At 41.0% G+C, this 19,295-nt stretch overlaps 2 protein-coding genes across 2 annotated transcripts in view; one reads left to right on the top strand and one right to left on the bottom strand.

The window, feature by feature from the left end:
* Positions 1-1,636: 1,636 nt before the first annotated feature.
* LOC126387693 (protein LBH-like) lies at positions 1,637-10,202 on the bottom strand. The gene is made up of 4 exons (XM_050040310.1): positions 10,014-10,202; positions 6,159-6,237; positions 5,787-6,049; positions 1,637-3,362 (listed from the first exon to the last, which is right to left on the bottom strand). The coding sequence occupies exons 1-4, from the start codon at positions 10,037-10,039 to the stop codon at positions 3,245-3,247; spliced, it is 486 nt and encodes a 161-aa protein (XP_049896267.1). The 5' UTR covers positions 10,040-10,202; the 3' UTR covers positions 1,637-3,244.
* A 5,320-nt stretch (positions 10,203-15,522) lies between these two features.
* The window catches only part of LOC126388126 (myotonin-protein kinase), a 22,531-nt gene continuing 18,758 nt past the window's right edge, over positions 15,523-19,295 (top strand). Inside the window, exon 1 of the mRNA XM_050041021.1 lies at positions 15,523-15,834. Within this exon, the coding sequence (XP_049896978.1) occupies positions 15,669-15,834 (166 nt within the window). The 5' untranslated portion in view covers positions 15,523-15,668. The remainder of the gene's footprint in view (positions 15,835-19,295) is intronic.

Below are 19,295 nucleotides of genomic sequence, written 5' to 3'. Positions count from 1 at the left end.
GGTTGCAGCCTTAGCTAAGAGCTAAATGGTAAACATGGCACCACACCGGTAAGGTAAGACAACACGTTTACATGTCGTTTTCTATATGTTCTCTGACATTTATCCTAACGATATGAGGCGGTCTTTGTGGAAAAAAAGCTCGTTTAGTGGACTAACTTTGCACTTGAAGTATGCCCGTTCACTTACGTTTTCACAGGTCTGATGCTACTATGCTAACGGCTAACATGCTAACTATTATTTTTATGTCACTAGTCACTTGAAACAAATTTAGGACGATAGGAGACAGATTGAAATAAACTGAAATTTCCCTTTAAGAGGTCATGGACAAGCTTTTTTGTTTGTGATATGTCTGCTGCACTGTAATGATTTGGTGTTTAGTTGCACTGCTGTGGCTGCTGAATCATTATTTTGAGTCTAAGAACGTGTGGGTACCAGGTGCCTGTGGATGTGTTGAGTTCCAATAACAGTACTGTCGGTTTGTGCAGATATGACTGAACAGATGAATAAAAAGTGGAATTCTAAAATGTAGGTTTGCCACAGGCAGTAGACATTTATATGAGAAATATTTGTCTACATTGAGTAAAATAAAGTGTTTAAATGCTGATGGTTCATGTGTGGTGAGAAGTGTACCCTATACACACTGTTTGGGAACATTAAACTATATTTTACTGTCATATGAAAATAGTTTCACCATGCGGGACTGGAGGTCTTTGCTTCCCTCTAGAGGTCAGGTGCTGTAATCACATGGTCACTCTAAATTGACTGCAAACATCCAGAGTCACATGAGGAAGAAAATTTCTGGTGTGTTGTGTCATCTGAAGGTCTTTAAATAAATAACAACAGATTTGATTCAACATCAGCACATCAACACTTTAAAATAACTACTTTATGATTTCCCATAATGGCCTTGTATTGCTGTTTGGTATGAGGGCAGCTGCATGCACAGTGTACTGTCTGAGTGTTGTTACTGAGATCTCGTGACACCACGCACACTTGCTGTGCCCCTCAGGGTTTATTTGTCTGCTGTCACAGCAAGCATCATCTTTGTGCTGACTTGGAGCTAGACACGGTTTCATTCTTCAGCTTGAAAATGCCGACCAAGGCAGACCACTGTATAGTCAGTCTTGCTTAGTCTTGCTCTAGTGCTGTGTCAGTGCTGAAGATGGGTCTCGCTGAACCCATCATAACTCTTAGAGAAAAAAGGCACTCTGGGTTGTTTATACTTCTCTAAACCAATCACAATTACTGGTGCCCTTGCAAAATAGCGTCAGAGGGGAACTTGGATTGGTGGAAGATTTGCACAGGGAAAGGCAAGCCTGAACATTAAAATGGCTAAATCTCAGTAAAAGAAGGCAACGACAACAAGATCCCTAATCTACTACGTCTTTAACACCCTGCTGGAACATATGACACCACAAAGGGGTCTACTCGCCAAAAACTTTCACATTTCTCATATTTATGTGCACATGTAAATAAATGTTCTTTTCCCTCAGAACGAGTCTCTCCTGATTGAAATAATAACGATTATGTAACATATCAGTGAACTGCAGAAACCTATATGTTAATATTTTTTCTGGCAGTTGGGTTGGTTATTTATTTAATGAACTTTACACGAGAACCGTTTGGAAATAAATTCAACTTTATTGTTGTACAATAGCAATCCAGGCTTACCTGGCGGAACATCAAGGAAAAGTGCACACAGAGGTTTCACTACAGTAGAATTACACAGAAACATGATACAAAAGTTCTACATTACTCTCTTCTCTTTACTGTACATTTCATGTGTTAGTAGTAAAGAACATCTGGACTCTCACTCAGCTTTGTCCATCTGGGACTGTAGCAGCATTTCATAATGTTTCGTTATATTCAGGAGTCCTCACCAAAGTCAGTCAACAAAGCAAGCGTGACAAACACATGATGCATCTGTAAAAAACTAAAGTGTTTTATAATGAATCAGGAGTTTTAGATTTCTAAATGTTTCCTCCTTTAAGCCAAAGGAAAAAGCAGAATATCAAACAACTTTGGTTATAAAACAATTAACATTGAAGTTCTCAACAAACAGTCACAGGGCTATTATATTCTTTTCACTTTTTTGACATAAGGGTGGACCTATAGAAAGCTGTTGATAACAGCATCTTATTAAAAAATAGGATATTAACGAATCACTGTAACCGTTTATGTTCAGTACACATGATCCGGTTCACAATGATGTGACTTCCCTGTATAAATTTGAATATTTTGAAGGACTGCACACAGAATACAGACACGCAGAGAATATCTGAGAATAAGGTCAGGATAAGCGTTGCAGCAAATCTTTTCAATAATGAGGGTTTGTACGAATTTAGAGCTGTGTTGTCTCGACATGGTCTAAATCCCATTAAAGAGGATTATGCTCCCTGACACATAAAAATAAGAATTATTTGGTGATGTCATTTAACAATATTCAATGCCGGCACAAAATGTGGTCCATCAAGACCTCATAAACCAGTGGTTCCCAACTGGTGGGTCGTGGGTCCGTTCTGAATGGACCGCAAGCGATTCACGAATGTGTCAAGTTTGTAAAAAGCACTCTTTTTTAAAGTACAGTGAATTTGCAGCACAGAGCTTTCATTTTGAAGAGCTCAATGACATGGCCAAGTTTGACGTGGAATACATTAAACTGTGTGGACCTTGAACTAATGACCACAGAGAAATCTTGACTCCGTTGCTGGACCAGTTGGGAACAACTGTCATAAACCGTATTGGTCAGAACTTAGTTCAAACCATTGGGACTTCCTAAAGTCCTTCATTTAAAAACACCCACACAGGCCACTTCAACTACAACTGCTGGGCCTGGGATGAGCTTTCATGCTAGCGATTAGTAAACTGGCCCTGACAGTCGTTGATCACATGCTTATTTGCCATGGGATGAGGTTTGAGTCGCAAAGGAAAGAGTCCAGGAGGGTGTTGCTACGGTCTCTGGTTACCTTTAGTCCACCGTGTCAGATAGAGTGCCCACAAAGTGCAGCACAAATTAATTTAAACTAGAGGTATCAATCCAAAAATAGCAGTACTGGAATCTGCTTAGTGTTACTTATTAGAAATGGACCATACTTAGTGCAGACATTCTGAAATGTGTAGTCATCTCAACCTTCCCATAGGGTTTCTCTTTCATTGGGAAAGTCAAACACGCAGAGGTTACACATCATAAAAGTTACAGTTCAGGTGAACTACAGTGCCATCAGTCCATACTGGTTGCACCGGTTCAGCTCCTCAGGCAGGGTGGGGCGGCCTCAGGGGGAGTCGGGGAGGCGGGAGGGGTCAGCCGGGAGAGGGACAGTTGACTCTGGGACGGTCCGATGGAAGACTTCCTCGCAATCGAGCTGCAACAGTGGAAGTGGACAGACACAGTCAGGTAGTGCACTGAATACAAACAATATTGACAATCTGAAGATCTTTTAGAAATGTAATTCCATTTTAATTCAGAGCAAAGGCTAGCTTTTGTTGTACTAATGCCCTGAAAGTCGCCTGATAGTGGAGAGACAGTTAGATACAGTGAAAATTCAATTAAATCACAACAAATAATGCTGTCTTTCTATGGTCTTGCAAACCATGGATACATTACATTTGTATGTATTATGTAGCAGATGCATTGAAACTTTATGTCTGGTCAATATGTGGTTAGGTTGAGGGACAAAAAACACTTGGTTGTTGTTCGGAAAATATCATGTTTTGGCTTAAAATACTCCTTTGTGGCACAATCTCCACTGGAAATGCAGCGATGTCTCAGTAATAAACAGCTGCTCCTGGTGGCATAATTCACAGCTATCTCTTCTGCTATCTTATATTGGTGTTTGAGGATGCTGTAAATAGTGTAGTGCTCATAGGACAGGTCATTGTGATTGTGTAGTCATGTTTCTGCTCCTCAGAGCTGATCTCATCGAATTAGTGGCACCAGCTGACTGATTCACCACACCTAATCTGTCTGTGTCTATATCTGTTCTGTGAAGCACTCATGTCAGTAGCACTAATGATGGTCAAGGACTGAATTGTTTGCTGCTGTTTTTACTCACTCTGTCATTTGTTTGCACTTTGAGCACCATTTTTGTGCACAGATGTCTAAAATAAATTTTAGGAAACAGGGTGATGTCCGAGTAAACATGGTGGAAACACAGCGATGTCACAGTAATAAACAACTGCTTTGCGTGGCACAATCCCAGCCGAAAATATGGTGAAGTCTCAAAAAACAACCTCTTCTTTCTTGGGACTATCCTTGCTAGAAATGTTGCGATGTCTTGGTAGGACAAAAAAAAAGGCTATTCTTAGTGGGAAAATGGTGAAAACACAGCAATATGTCACTAAGAAAAACCCACAATTAGTGGCTAAAAAACTGCTGGAAATGCAGCAATGTTTCAGTAAAAAACAACCCCTTTTCTTGGCAATATCCAAGATGGAAACATGGCAATGTCTAAGTAAAAAACAATCCCTTTTCTTAGCACTACCCCAACTAGAAACATGGCAATATCTTGGAGAAAAAAAAAAAAGCACAGCTATGTCTCAGTAATAAACAACTTTTAATCCCAGCATGAAATGCGGTGATGTCTCAATAAAAAAACAACCTCTTTTCTTGGCACTATCCCAGCTGGAATTGCACAGATGTCTTGGTGAAAAAACAACTGCTTTGTTGGCACAATCACAGCTGGAAACGTGCCAGTGTCTCAGTAAAAAACAATCCCTTTTCTTGGCACTATCCTGGCTGGGAATGTGGTGTTTTCTCGGTAAAAAACAATGGCTTCTCTTGGAACATTCATGGCTGGACGTGCACAGATGTCTTGGTAAAAAAAACTTTGCTTTTGGTGGCACAATCACAGCTGGAAACACGGCAATGTCTCAGTAAAAAGCAACCCCTTTTCTTGGCAATATCCCAGCTGGAATTGTGGTGTTTTCTCTGTAAAAAAGAATGGGTTTTCTTGTTACAGTCACGTTTGGAAATACAGCGATGTCTAAACCAAAAACAACCCCTTTCTTGGCAGTATCCTAGCTTAGTAATTAATTTTAAAAAAATGGCTTTTCTTGGCAGGAACATGGCGGAAACACAGCAACATGTCATTGAGAAAAATCCACATTTATTGACTAAAAAGCTGCTGGAAACACAGTGAGGACTCTAAAAAACTAGAACACTCGGAGAGCGCAGACCTCCGCCAAGCAGCTTGGATGTCTCGCCATTTTATTATTTTATCCACTTCGCTTCAACCGATCACCACCAAAATTTTATCATCTGTTCCTTGTCCCATTATCAACCTTTCCTGAAAGGTCAAAATCATCAAAATCCGTTCAGAACTTTTCGAGTTATTTTGCAGACAAACAGACAAACGCCGGCAAAAACATAACCTCCTTGGCGGAGGTAACAACCAGTTTTGTTGTTTGTTGGTCCCAAACAGTAGTCTGCAGCTTGGCAAGTGTCTCGCTCAGGTGTCACACCATCCACCATGCCCTCCAACTCCCGATGATGATGTTGCTTCATATACTACTTCACTGTAGAAACGCTGATATTATACAAATGTAACGTAGTCATAGTTTGCAGAAACATACAATGTCAATGTTTTCCTCTGGCTGGAGGTCTGAATAAGTCAAAATGCCTCTGAAAGGCATGATCAAAAGTAATACCACTGTTATTTCTGTCACTGTGACACAAAATATTGTCAACATCAACCAAGCATTTCTGAAATACAGTCCTCAAAAATCCTTTAAACCCTGACAGACTGTGGTTGAGGTGTGGGGACAGTTTATAACACTCTGGTCCTTACCCTTCTTCCATCCCCGTGTCCTCCTGCTGCTCTGTATCCATAGAACCGTCTGTGTGATCAACACTGCTGTCTTCCTCCTCCTCCTCCTCCTCCACATTGTGGCCCAATAGGGATCGTGGAGGCCAGCGCAGCTCCCCGTTCTCTGGCTCATTGCACTCTGTGGGCTCCACAACTATAGAAGGAAGACGTTCCCTCTTGTAAAGAAAGTCTTCAGGATAGGAGCTGGAATCTCCATCTTCATCCGTGTTGGCTTCAGGGAAGATCTGGTCCAGGGAGGAGATTTATAATACGTTTTATGTTTATGTCATCCAGATTTGACGGCAAGGATGCTATTTGCAGTAAAAGACAGTTGGGTAAAGATGTCTGTTGTACCTGGTAGGCTTTGCTCCCTCTTCTCTGACCTGGACTGTCCTCCATCTGAGATTCTACTTGACTTAGAATGGTGCTCATACTGCAAACACACACACACACACAAACACATGTTGGGTTCATTTTGGTAAGTTTTGTCTGTTGCATATTTTTTGTTCAACCTTAACAGTATTCTGAATGTCCCACTGAATTTCAGCAAAAGAGTCCAAAGATTTCTTGCTTCAGGTCTATGCTGAATGGATTTGGAGGTTTCAGTAATGAATAACAGCTACAAAAGAACTACATTTTTTCCAAAAACTACAAACCACTTTACACTGACCACAAAATATAAGTTAATCAGGATTTATACTTGTGTGTCAGCTCTATGCAGAGCCTACGCCATAGCCTACGCACATGGCCTACGCCGTTGTGAGCATATAGTTGCACCTCCAAAATACTATTCAACGATGAGGTCTCTGTGAGGTAATGTTGAGTTGACTCAAACCCGTATTAAACACACATTAAACATGGCGTAATAGTGACAATTTCAAACACAAGTACAAAAATCAGCTTCACTATAACTCGCAGCATTCACAGACAAAGCATTAATCCTTTGCTGGACACATTTTCCCCACAAATACAACATGTTAACATTATTAGCGCAAGCCTATGGCATTTTACATTGTATAAATTAGCCTAGCGAGTGGAGATTTCCTCTACTCATATGAAGCCGGGATAAATCACACACAGGACTTAAAATGCTATTTTTGTGGAGGCTTTATTGTCTTCACAATTTATTGTTTCTTATCTGTGAAATGAATGTAAATAAAAGCTTTGTTTCCACTGAGGGAAATGGTTTCATCTTATAAAAATAGACAGGAGGTAGATAGAGTTACATTTCTGAGGAGGTACATGTTAGGCTATACGGCGTAGGGTATGGCCTAGGCTACACCATAGTAACAGCGTTGATTTGACGCAAGGTATAAATCCCACTTTAAACTGGAGCCAAGATCTGTTGTCAGTGCAATGTGAGACCTACTGCTCATGCTACATTTAAGGGTTTGCAGGTGATGCCACACTTTTGTGACAGTAAATATGTTTAAATGTAACAAAAGCTTTGTGACAACAAAATTTTTTTTTTTTTTTACATAGGATACAAAAAAATCCTCATATAAATCCAGACTGGTTAAATTTGTTCGTAGCAGAGTATGATACCCAACAAACCTTTTCAACAGAAGAAATTCAAATATAGATCTATACCAATGAAGAATGTGTATTCAATATATCCTCCTGAGACCCTGTGTCCTCATATGAGGACATCAGATTTTGAGTTTACTTGACCCCTAGTCTCGCTCACCAGACCTTTCTCAAGAAAAGAAAGGTCTGGCTGGGCCGACTCTCACTTTAAGATTGGAGAAAAAAACGCTCTCGCTGCTTGTATTTCTTTCAACCAATCACAATCATTCTGGGCGGTGCCACAGCAACGGTGCGCTTGCAAAAATATTGCCGGGGGGAAACAGGTTTTGGTGTAACGCGCCCACAAAAATATCGCCTACAGGACGCAAACCATGGCAGAAAAATGGCTACATCCCCGCAAGATCAAACACCACAAAAGTTAGTAAAGGACGTGTTGAAAACTGCTACACAACCGGAGGTGGTAGGGCGGGACTTCAGCGGGTGGCTCGTTCCGCCCAATGAGAGGCTGATCTATGCAGCGAACTTCCGCCCACTCAGACTACTTGACCCCATACTTCATTCTTCTTAATTTAGACCCATTGTCCTCGTTTGTGGACACTTTTTGTGCCATCTAGTGGTAGTGAGAGCACAATACACTAATCCATATAAAAACAAGATGGCAGCCATCTCTGCTGAGTCAGTCTGCAGCTGATCCTGACACAAAAGTGGACAAGGTCCAAAACCTGATCACATTTTATGGTTCAAACTTGTTTATTTATGATTAATAATGTTTGTAGTTTGATATGGCAACACATTTGACCAAATTTAGCTAAAGTAACAAGATTAAGACACTGTTAATTAGGAAGTACTCGTTTGAAGACATTGGGAGTTTTTATACTTATTGAGTCCTACTGATCTCAAATACCTTGGAGAAATTAAAAATGCATACCAAACAAATGTTCGGGTCTCAGGAGGATATAAAAGCTATGCAACATGGAACAAATGTGGTCTTAACATTTAAATTCAAACTTTTTACAAATATGGGTTTAAGGAAATGCTGATGCACTTGAGCATTGCAATATTATGTGTTGTGATACTGTATTGGTTCTCAAAAACTCTATCAATTTTTAATTTATAATTAACATGCAAAGATTTGCAGCAGTGGTTCATTGTGTGTTGTGTTTAAACCCCTGACCTCAGACATTTGACTCTTCCACTCCAATATAACAACACATCACCAATGTAAACACAAAGAACATGTGAAACAGGGAAAGTCATAAATGTATTGCCTTGCTAATAGTGTTATAAAATATCGTGATATATTGAATCGTAACCTCTGTATCGTGATACATATTGTATCACCAGATTCTTGCCAAGACACAGCTCAGTCACAGAAGTAACAGAATAAACACTTGATTGTATTCAGTAAACCCTGGGTTTGGCAATTGTTCCCTGCACACCGAATCTGCAGCATTTTGTATTGAGGTTAGTGGGACAGTGTTTGATCAAATAGACGTGGACAGATGGTGCGATGTGATGTGACGGCAGCTGGGAGCTTGCGGTATCAAAATTCCATCTACAAAGGAAGACAGGAAAATTTGCTTTGCTTGTTCCACTAATCACCCTGCAGCTCACATCTGACAGTCTTTACAGTCCCAACCAGATCTAAACATATAGCTTCCTCCTGACCCCAATCCCAGGCATTATCCAAACCGCTTAAATAAAACCTTTGTGCAGTAGCTGCACAGATGTGCAAGTCTGATATGACCTGCTGTAAGATCACACAGGTTTACCTCAGGGATTTCCATCTCAGCTCAACTCCACTGCGTTACCATATGTTTCTCTGAAACGTGTTCCAATGCAAAACAGCGGGCAGTGTTGACAACAAGTGAGGGGATGAGGAGAAAGAGGGGGCAGGGGAAGAGTTTCTCCCGCTGTGTTAATCTGCAGGTAAGCGCTTAATGACATAACAGGCTTAAACAACAAGTGACTCCTCAAATCACAGGATGGGGGAAGAGTGAGAGAGCCCTTCTTCTGAGTAGTTGTGAAGAGGATATTGTGAAGAGGATATTAAGAGAACATTTTGTTTCACTAGGTGAAGTATTTAAAAAGTGGCTGTCCAGCTGATTAAATACCTGTAATATGAGAAAGAGCAGAGCTGGCCATTACTTTTTTTATGATTTGCAGGTAAACAAATAATAAATATGCACACTGATGTTGATGATGTAAAAGAGGGACACTCAGGTAACGTCAGTGATGCTGACCAGTCTCCAATCACCAATACCTTTTGTTTGTTTAATCTATATCTACATGATTACACTACAAGACATGCTACAAGAGGAAACTCCCTCGACACATCACGCAGGAAAACAATAAAGCTAGATTTGAAATTCTATTGAAGCAGCATCTGTTGATTTAGATTTAAATCAAACAGACAAAGAGTAGGTGTCAAAGCCTAATTAATTGAAATGATTGACATGATGTTAATCCCAGGCTGGTGGCATGTAATCCCGTTTCCACCTCCGGGTTTTGATCAATTTAATTCCATTAATTTCTTGAATCAATTATGTTGTTATCTTCAGTGTGGCCTCATTTTTATCATTGTACTCTGACAATATGACACAACACACTTTAGTTCTCGCTAGCTATGGTAGTGAGCAGGTATATACTTGTGTAGATTGATGAATATTTTAGTTGTCTTACCTGTGTGAGGCAGGAATACAGCTCATCCTGACTGGGGCCTACAGACCCAGAGGATCAAAACAAGAAGATACTCCAAATGTCTTCTTTTACAAAAATGGCCCAGAAACTGGACTATTCCTTCTGAAAGTCGGCCACACTGTGCTGTCAGTCACTTCCTTCCCTCCTGCCAGTCACAGGTTCAGCAGCAAACCCCCCACCCCTCTTCCTCTCGTTTTCCTCCTCCCTTCTTTTTCCCACAGCGTCCCGTTCAGTGACGCACGCAACTCTGCACAATCAGTGCAGACGTGCAAACCTGCTGTTCAAGCTGACAGGCTTACTGTCACCTTCAGTTGCGAGCAAAGCCTTGATGCAACATGTGAGTCTACAGCAACACAACGGGCCTCGCACATACAGATTAGCAGGTGAGCTGTCCTGGCTGCATTCATCACATTTGGGCGGTTATTTTTACATCAATGCCAGAGGCTTTGCCCCCCAAACAACTCCAAGTATTCATCATTCTGCAGAGTGGCAGATGCCATGGTAGATTATGGAAGTCCCAGACAGGATTACCTAATCGAGATTTTAAAGTAAAGACAAGTCTTTCTGTGATATTTCAGGATCAGGGCTTAGCTTACTTTTCCAGGACCTGTGTAGTGCACCTAAGGTAGACCTTTTTCACTCTAACTGGGAACTCAGTCAAAATTGAAGCTATTTTTATACACAAACACTGAGTATTTTTATTCACCTGTACTGGTTGTTTTATACACCTGTAGTGATAGTTTAGTTAAACAGAGGTCATTTTCTAGTCTAACCAGTGGGAGGTGCTAGCACATTTGGGGCAGTGCTGTTCTCTACACTGTAACTTGCCATCAACAGCTACATGGTACAAGACCAGGCAGTGACAGCAGGGTATTCACTCACTATGTGTGTCAAATGTGTCAGCTCTGGTCTGACATTGATTTCATGGATGAACCATTACTGGATGTTCTCTACATTTGCTTATGGGGCTTCAGTTTCCTTAAAAACATCATGATCACGTTCCTGTTTCAGTGTGGAATTTTAACCATATAACTGTGGCATTAGTCGGAACATATGGAGTCGGCATTGTCTTTCATAATATACATAAATTGGGTATAATAAAATAAGCATGCAGAATAATACAAAAATGACAAAAAAAGATTACTGAGGAGGGTTCATGATATGTATTTCAACAGTTTCCCTGTTGATTAAGCACCGTGCCCACTGAAGTATCCTTGAACAAAGAATTAATCAAAATGAAGGCCAAGACTTTAAGTAACAGGTGATACAAAATAGTTTCCACTGTGCTACAGTGGTCTACATCAACATGACAGCATTCGCTTCAAACACTGTCACTGAAGGCGACAGAGAAGCTGTGGCACTCGGAGAAGAGCACGTTACACTGCTTATTCTTACTGCGTGTTGGCTGTTATGGAGATAGGCAGGCTCACAGACACAACCTCAGGAGAAATTTAAGTAAGATTGTCCGTTAGATGTCAGATCATTGGCCCGGAGTGTTACTGGCATCACATTTTAAAGCCATCACCCTTCAGTTCCCTTTGATGATGTTGCATTATGACTTTATGATTTGTCATGCTGTCATTTCCCTGTCAAGGAAGTTGCATTCAACTAGGATCTCCTTATCTTTTAGGGGCGGCAGTAGCTCAGCCCATAGGGACATAGGTTGGGGACTGGAGGGTTGCTGGCTCAAGTCCCCAGCCGGACCACATGTGGAGCATGGACTGGTAGCTGAAGAGGTGCCTGTTTGCCTCCTGGGCACTGCTGAATCCTGCCGAACCCTGTCATTTGCAGCCCCTTCACCCTGATGTCTCCATTTAATGCATGTATAGGTCATGTTTGTGCATGTGTGTGTATTTAGGACCTGTGTGTATATGACAAACAGAGTGAAAAATTGGATTAATAAAGTATATGTTCTTCTTCTAATAAAACAGTTACAGATTGTAACTCTAGTTCTATAGTTTCACTGATGATCATAGAAATAGCAATTTTTTTTAAACTTTTTTTTGGGAACTAAATAAAAATTACCAGAATTATTAATAACTGTTGTCAGAGACACTCATTTAACAAGACATTTCACATTATTGGGGCCCTGGCCAAATGCATTTCAGACTTAAATTCTCATACTAAAAACAATAAAAACCCGGATGACAAAACATGCAGGGGGAAAAAATAGCTCTGATACAGCCATCCATGAGTTAAAGGTCCAGTGTGTAGAATTTAGGGGGATAAACTGACAAAAACTTAATATAATATAATGAGTATGTTTTCTTTATATTCACCTAAAAATAAGAATTGTTGTGTTTTTTGTCACATTAGGATGAGCTGTTTATATATCCATACAACGGGTCCTTGTGCTTGGAGATCACCATGTTGCATCACTATGTTTTTACAGTAATTAACAGGTTCATTTGTCTTGGAAAGAAGGAGAACTCTGCATATAATTCATTTCCCAATAAAAACTTCCTGAATGCCTGAATCTTTAAGCACACATTAGCAGGTGCTTGGTTAGCGGCCCATCTCCGACATGCCGAACAGTGTCCAAGAAACAATTTGAAACTGCTTTATTTATTTATTTATTTATTTATTTATTTCCAGTTTTAATCACCTAGTCCATTTTTTAGTAGAAAGGAAGAGACCTCTGTGGATAATTCAGTCAATGTAAATATGCTGCAACCTGATGTGCACCTCCCCAGAAATGTATCTACATGTAAGCATTTCCCTCAGTGGAAACCAAGCTTTTATTTACTTTTATTTCACTGATAAGAAACAATAAATTGTTGAGAAATTATGCCTCCACACAATAGCATTTTAAGTCTTGTGTGTGATTTAAGACTTCATATGAGTAGAGGAAATCTCTGCAAGTTGCTAGGCTAATTTATACAATGTAAAATGCCATAGGCTTGTGCTAAAAACATTAGCGTGCTATATTTGTTTGGGAAACATGTTTAGTATAAGACAGTTGTTTTGTCAGTGAAGCTTGTGAGTTGTAATGGAGCAAAATTATGTACCGTTACCTTTGTTAAATGTTACTGTTGTTCCTGGCTTCATCTGTGTAGGGGAAAAGTGCGCTAGCCGCTAGGCTAATTTATACAATGCAAAATTCCCTAGGCTTGTGCTAAAAACATTAGCATGTTGTATTTGTGCTTTGTCTTTGAATCCTGCAAGTTACAGTGAAGTAGATTTATGTTCTTGTGTTTGAAATTGTCTCTATTCAGCCATGTTTAATGTGTGTTTAATGTGTGTTTTGAATCAACTAAACTTTACAGCACTTCACAGAAACTTCATCGCCGACTAGTGTTTTGGAGGTGTAACTGCAGAGTGACACAGACACACCACACAAGTATAAATGCTCACAACAACATAGGCCATGTGTGAAGGCTATGGCGTAGGGTCTGCATAGAGCTGAGGCACAAGTATAAATCCACCTTAATCAGGAGAAGTTTCAGCTGGTTGCAATCTACAGTCCTCACCACTAGAGGCCACTAAATCCCCCTAATTCTTACACACACTCTTCCTTTCAATTGAATAGGGTCAGGCACCTGAAGTGAAAGGATAGTGGCTTCTTCCCTTCTTCTACCCCCCTATTTCCATCCCCCTTGCTCAGACCACACCCATCATTCCCATCATTCATTTTGAACTTAAGTACACACCTGTAAAGTTCTGTGACTGCATCTTGCATGGTTGTGACATTATTGCGCTGACAAAATCTGCCCACAAACAGACAGACAGGCAAAAAGACGGCTTCTGTGGTAGTTCCTGCAACCACATTCTGTCATGGTGATGCACACACAAACACACAGATCCACAAGGTGAGAACAAAACCAGCAACATTGTCACAGCTGATAAAAATTATTTACCCATAATATTTCCCTGGCATGCATCAGTGATCAGCAGACTGGAAGAACCCAGAGTTGAATCCTTATGGCCAGCAGCACTTCACAGTAAATCATTTCACCGTATGGAACACACAAGCTCTGAATGTGCGTCAGTGTTTATAATGTGCAAGTAATGGAGCGTGTATCTATCCATGTTGGTCATACACAGGTGGCAGAATACATAAGTATGTAAAACCACTTCATTAAAATCTGTAAGTGAGAATGTAAGATGTACATGCAGTCACGTTTGAAAATATGTTTCCTGGGCTGTAAGAATAAAAGCATAGTATATTTTTTTTAAATCATTTTAAGCTGATATTGGACACTGATGATGGCTATATTTTTTTTCCTTTTCAGTTGTCCTTTTTTCATAACAGATAACTGTCTCATACTCATGTGATCGGTTACACAAAACTGTGCACTCATGCTTCATTTCCTCGCTATGCTCATAGACAAGTTTGAGAAAAAATAAAGACACAGTCACACTCAGATGGAAGCTTGGAGCATTAGTTGGATGCAAAAAATACAGCTATGAAAAGGAGATGAAAACTTTAAGGCGGTGCTGTGTGGCAGCTGTGGTGTATTTATAAAGAGAGAAGAGGAAGGAGGCAGTTCACTCGAAAAGTCAAAACAGAAAAGTTGGGGAGGAGAAAGAGAAGAGAAGAGAGTGAAAGAGAGAACAGACACAGAGAGCTACAGTGCAGTACAGGAGGGAAAAAGAGGGACGGGGAGAGTAAACGGATAAACAGACGGGGGAGAGTGGAAGGATTTTCAGATCCAGTGAGCTGGGCAAGAGGAGGCGATCTCTGCTGCTGCATCCTTGAAAAAAGAGTGAGTGAGGGAGACATGACGTGAGGAGGACTGAGCGGGGTGACAGAGGGGGAGAGATGAGTGAGACAGCGGGGACACACAGAAAAAAATCAAGGGGACCAAAAAGGATCCTTGGACGGTTGACAAAATAAGAGATTTGTGCTCTTCAAAACATGACTGAGTGTAACAGCAACAGCAAGCACTGATTCAGGTCAGTGGTTCCTGTTTCTGTCACGGGGGGAGGAAAAAGGGAAGGAAAGCAAACAAAGACAGGTAATAAAAACAAATTAACAAGTGATAGACGGAAAGAGGATTTGTTTCAGAGCATGTAGATGCTTCTCTATTAAGTCTCAGTGTTGTAGTAGAAAGTTTGAATAGAGGGAGTGGGGAGAGACGGAGAGGGAGACTCAAACACCAAAAAAGGTCTGGAGTCAGAGCTGGAGAAATTGCAGGCTTGACAGATGCTGCACAGCCATGGAGAGAGAAGAATAAGGAGAGAGACAGACCGACAGACAGAGAGAGGAGGGGACTGACATATAAAGACAAGAGAAACACAAGAGAGAAAAAAACGCAAGTGACAGTTGTGTAGAAGTAGAGAAGAAGAGGAAACATGAACTGTTAAAGAGGATGTTTGCATAGAAAACATACACTCCTACTGTGATCAAGCAGAGTAGGTAGACAGAACAGGCAGGTCAGGACGGACGGGCGGGGGGTGGGGTTAGGTGTGATCCAGAAAGAGCTCCAGAGGGGGGAGGGGGGTGTGGGTGCACGTTGGGGTGGGATGGGGGGGTGGGCTGTTACTGTAAATGAGATTCTCAAGAGGCCAACAGAGCAACTGTAAACCAAGAGGAAGAAGAAGATCCAGCCTGTCTCACTGTAAATCCAGTACACCATGGACACCGGGGTTTCACCGCAATTCTAAACCACGCAAACCTCTCACCCACCGGGCACCATGTCAACGGGCCCTGGCCTTGGTGCACCTGACCTGGCCGAGGGCCCCCAAACTACAGGACCTGTTGGGCTCCAGACCCTGTTGGACCTTCTGGTAGGCGTCTACCAGGAGTTCTGCTCCTCGCCCTTTGCAAGGGAGAAGTATGTCTCTGGTTTCCTGCAATGGGGTGAGTGTTTTCGTCTCATTTCTAGGTGTGTGTATGCATATGTAGACATGTTGTGGGGACATACATCTGTTTACACAGCCAAACTGTAGGTACTCACCTTCCCTTTGAGGACAAAAAGCAAGTCCCATAATGCATAAAATTACTTGGGTAAAGGTTCGGACAAAGTTAGGGTGAAGTCAGTCGTGGTCAGGGTAGTTCTCCAGGAAACAAATGTATGTCAAATGTTATGTCCTCTGAAATGATGGCTACATGAAAGTATGTGTTTGTGTTTCTTTTATACAGTAGAATCTTCTACTTCTGTTTGACTTACTCACACATGAACCCACCAGGCAGTTCCTGAAAACTAAACTTTTATTAGTATTTTATTCAGCTATTACCATGCTGACCTAAATTACTCATCCTGCTACTGACCGTACATGTTGCCTGGCGACCCCTTTGTTTGGCTCCTGGTCAAGGACGATCGACTGATGCATTACCCAAAACTCACCAACCAAACATAGCACCATGTGTGACCAAGCAAACGATTTCCATTTCTGCTGTTCAAGAGCTACATTCCTGGGCAGAAAATGAACAACTTATTTTATAATTCATTAACTTTGACCCTGATAAACTATCTAAGAGTTAACACAAGAAGTCCATTAATGCCAGTATGACTTAACCTGCTTACTTTGTTTGTTCAAGAACTGAACTCCTCAGCAGGAAAGCAGCAATTTAAGAATAGAAGTCACAGTCATGTCAACACTGGTGTGTAAATGCAGTAACGACTGCAGGTTGTGAATGGTGAAAGGCCTACTATCCTACAAATTATGTTCATATTGGATGATACTGCAGCTAACGATTTACATCCAGTGCCGATACAGGAAGTAGTGTCTTTTTTATGATTTGATGCCTCTATTGACAGGACGACAAAATTTGTCTAAGGCTTTCAAAACTTTTACTGTGTGTCCTTTTGTGATATTTGAGAAAATGACTGGTGCTTTTGTGTTTTGGGGCTTCAGCAACATTATCAACCACAGTTCTTATTGCTCTGAGGCATCTGTCACATATAGATTCCTTATGTACCATAGTTTCTTTGCCATAATATGCCAAGATCTTACCTTAACCATAAGTAGTAAAGTAGTTTGGCACTGTACTTAATCTATCTGGTGATGTTTTTTTGAAGAAACATTGTCTCTAACAACCTCTTACCCGTAGGAATGCACAGAAGTAGCTAACGTGAATACGCAGCATTATGGTTCACATTTGCCCATAAGGTGCTTTCACACAACTGTGCAGAAACCGCCCTGACCTGCAAGACCGTTCCCTTGTAAAGCAAGTGTTTTTAAAAGCGGCTATGGTCCAGGGCTGCTATAACAGGCAGGTGCTTCTGGTAACGTCACTGGCAGTTCAGACTAGCTTGTAGCTGCATACTGTAGCAAGACAATGGGACATCATCTGATGTTTGGTGCAAATGTTATCCAGTTGCCCAGTTTTTCTTCTAAGTTGCTAGTGCCATGTTGAACAACTTTGGGTATTCAGACACCAACATTATCAGCTCCTCTATCTTGTCTTCGTTCTGATTCCGCAATGCTCGCCCTTCTATTTCATCGGCCAGAGCCAGGCAGCAACCACAACCCGGTCTTACCCCAAAATAATCGAAATTCTGCACTTGGGCAGTGACTTGCGGCACCAGACACTGAAGAGAAGAGCCTTTCAACATTGGCATGATACACAGCCAGTTGCTGTTATACTTTAACACCATTCAGCAGCATCAGGAGGAAATGCAGCAGGACAAGAATGAAAGTTTAGGTGGTGAAAGTCCATGTGGGGCGGGCAGAAGGGGTGCTATATGGGTCCAACAAACACCAACTTTCACCCGAGAGAACGGGGTTCGCATCACGTAAGATTATAAAGCCAAACCCTGTTTTTTTCCCTAAACATAACCACGTACTTTTGTTACCTAAACCCAACAACATACCGATGCAGTGTGTTTATTTTGAAAGAGACTGTATGTAAACGGTAAATTTCCTGTGAAAACAGAAGTGTATTTTGAAAGAAGACAATGCATGGAACAGGCAGAACCTGACACAGTGTTCCAGAACGTCAGCAATCAACACACCCAGGGTACCTTGCACGTTGTATCTGGACGTGGAAAGTCCATGACCAAACGTTGATATGTGATGAGGTCAAAGTGAGAATGTGTTGGCACTCACCAGAAGTTCAACACAGTGAGCTCTAAATGGCAGAGTCAAATCTTAACATGGGCGGCAGCCACTGCATGCCCCTACTACCATGTTTCGAAATCTCTTCCTCTCTGCTCCCTTCCCCTCATTGAAAGGATTGGAGGTAGCAGGTCATCATATGGTGTGAAAGTCCATTAAGGTTACACCAGACCTGCACCTGAGTTTGCCACAGTAGCCAATAGGCGCATCTGGGTCAACCAGAGGGGCTGTTGGATTGATCAGAGAGACAGGACACTGCTTGAAAGTTGCATCGTAGTGCATTGATGACATTTCTACCTTGATCTATGCATTGAAGAATCATTTTGCAAACACATTTATGTTGTTCATGAACATTTGCATTTATCTTTAACAATAACGTTCACACTTAAACTCTGCTGAACTGTTGATTGAAGTTTGGGTTCATAAATTAATCCCATCAAAGTGGAACATATGTTTCGATAATACGGATGTTTGAAGTGATTACAGGAAGTTAGTCAGAGCTGATCTTAACATCTACAATGAACCATAATGTGCATGATAGATTCAGTTTCTTAGTTCTGGCTTAGGTTTTTCATTCTGGAACTAGATGTAATGTTTTCCTAAATGACTAGGAAATTAGGGGGTAATTATAGTTCACATTACAATGCAAAATGCAGTTATTTTTACCAGTCCTTGCTAAAATAGAACCAACAACAAGTCTAAATGGGGTAACTCACAATGTACTGTAGAGAGGACATCAGAGCACTTAGACACAGTGTGGCATGTATATGATCCTCTAATGGATAACACTTTATTTGGTTTCTGTGCTGTTGCATTATCAGATTGGTTTCTGTACCAAAGTGAAACAAATATAGCAAACATTTACATTCTGGTCACAGGTTCTCGAATGATTTATTTCCTCTAAAACTGGTTTTGGACTGTTGACAGGCAATTTCAACGTGTTGGCAACTGGGAAATTGTGATCGGAATTTTTTACTGTAAAAATATCTGAGATATTGATCAATAATGAAAATAATAGCCTAATATTAATAATAAAACGCTAGTGGCAGGTCTCAATAATCCACCATGCTCGTGTTTCTAACCTTTACCTCCATCTAAACCCTTAAACTCAACCAAGATTAATAGAGAAAAGTCTAATGTTTGTACCTTTAAACACAAAGTTAAAGGGCCAGTGTGTAAAATGGGTTGAAAACAGTGACATCAGTGGTCAAATTCTAGATTGCAGGGCTCACTCGCTCACCCCTCCCGTCGGATAAATGA

Source organism: Epinephelus moara, chromosome 3, assembly GCF_006386435.1.
Source record: "Epinephelus moara isolate mb chromosome 3, YSFRI_EMoa_1.0, whole genome shotgun sequence".
Lineage (NCBI taxonomy): Eukaryota > Metazoa > Chordata > Actinopteri > Perciformes > Serranidae > Epinephelus > Epinephelus moara.
The sequence above is the reverse complement of the archived record's forward strand: the minus strand, read 5'-3'. Positions and strand labels throughout refer to the sequence as shown.

Excerpts from the sequence above, each read along its gene's own strand:
- LOC126387693 (XM_050040310.1), bottom strand. The coding sequence starts at position 10,039 with ATGAGCTGTATTCCTGCCTCACACAG. Across the intron at positions 6,050-6,158 it reads GAGGGAGCAAAGCCTACCAG|ATCTTCCCTGAAGCCAACAC; the intron begins GTACAACAGACA and ends TCCCTGGACCAG. Across the intron at positions 3,363-5,786 it reads GACACGGGGATGGAAGAAGG|CTCGATTGCGAGGAAGTCTT; the intron begins GTAAGGACCAGA and ends CCACTGTTGCAG.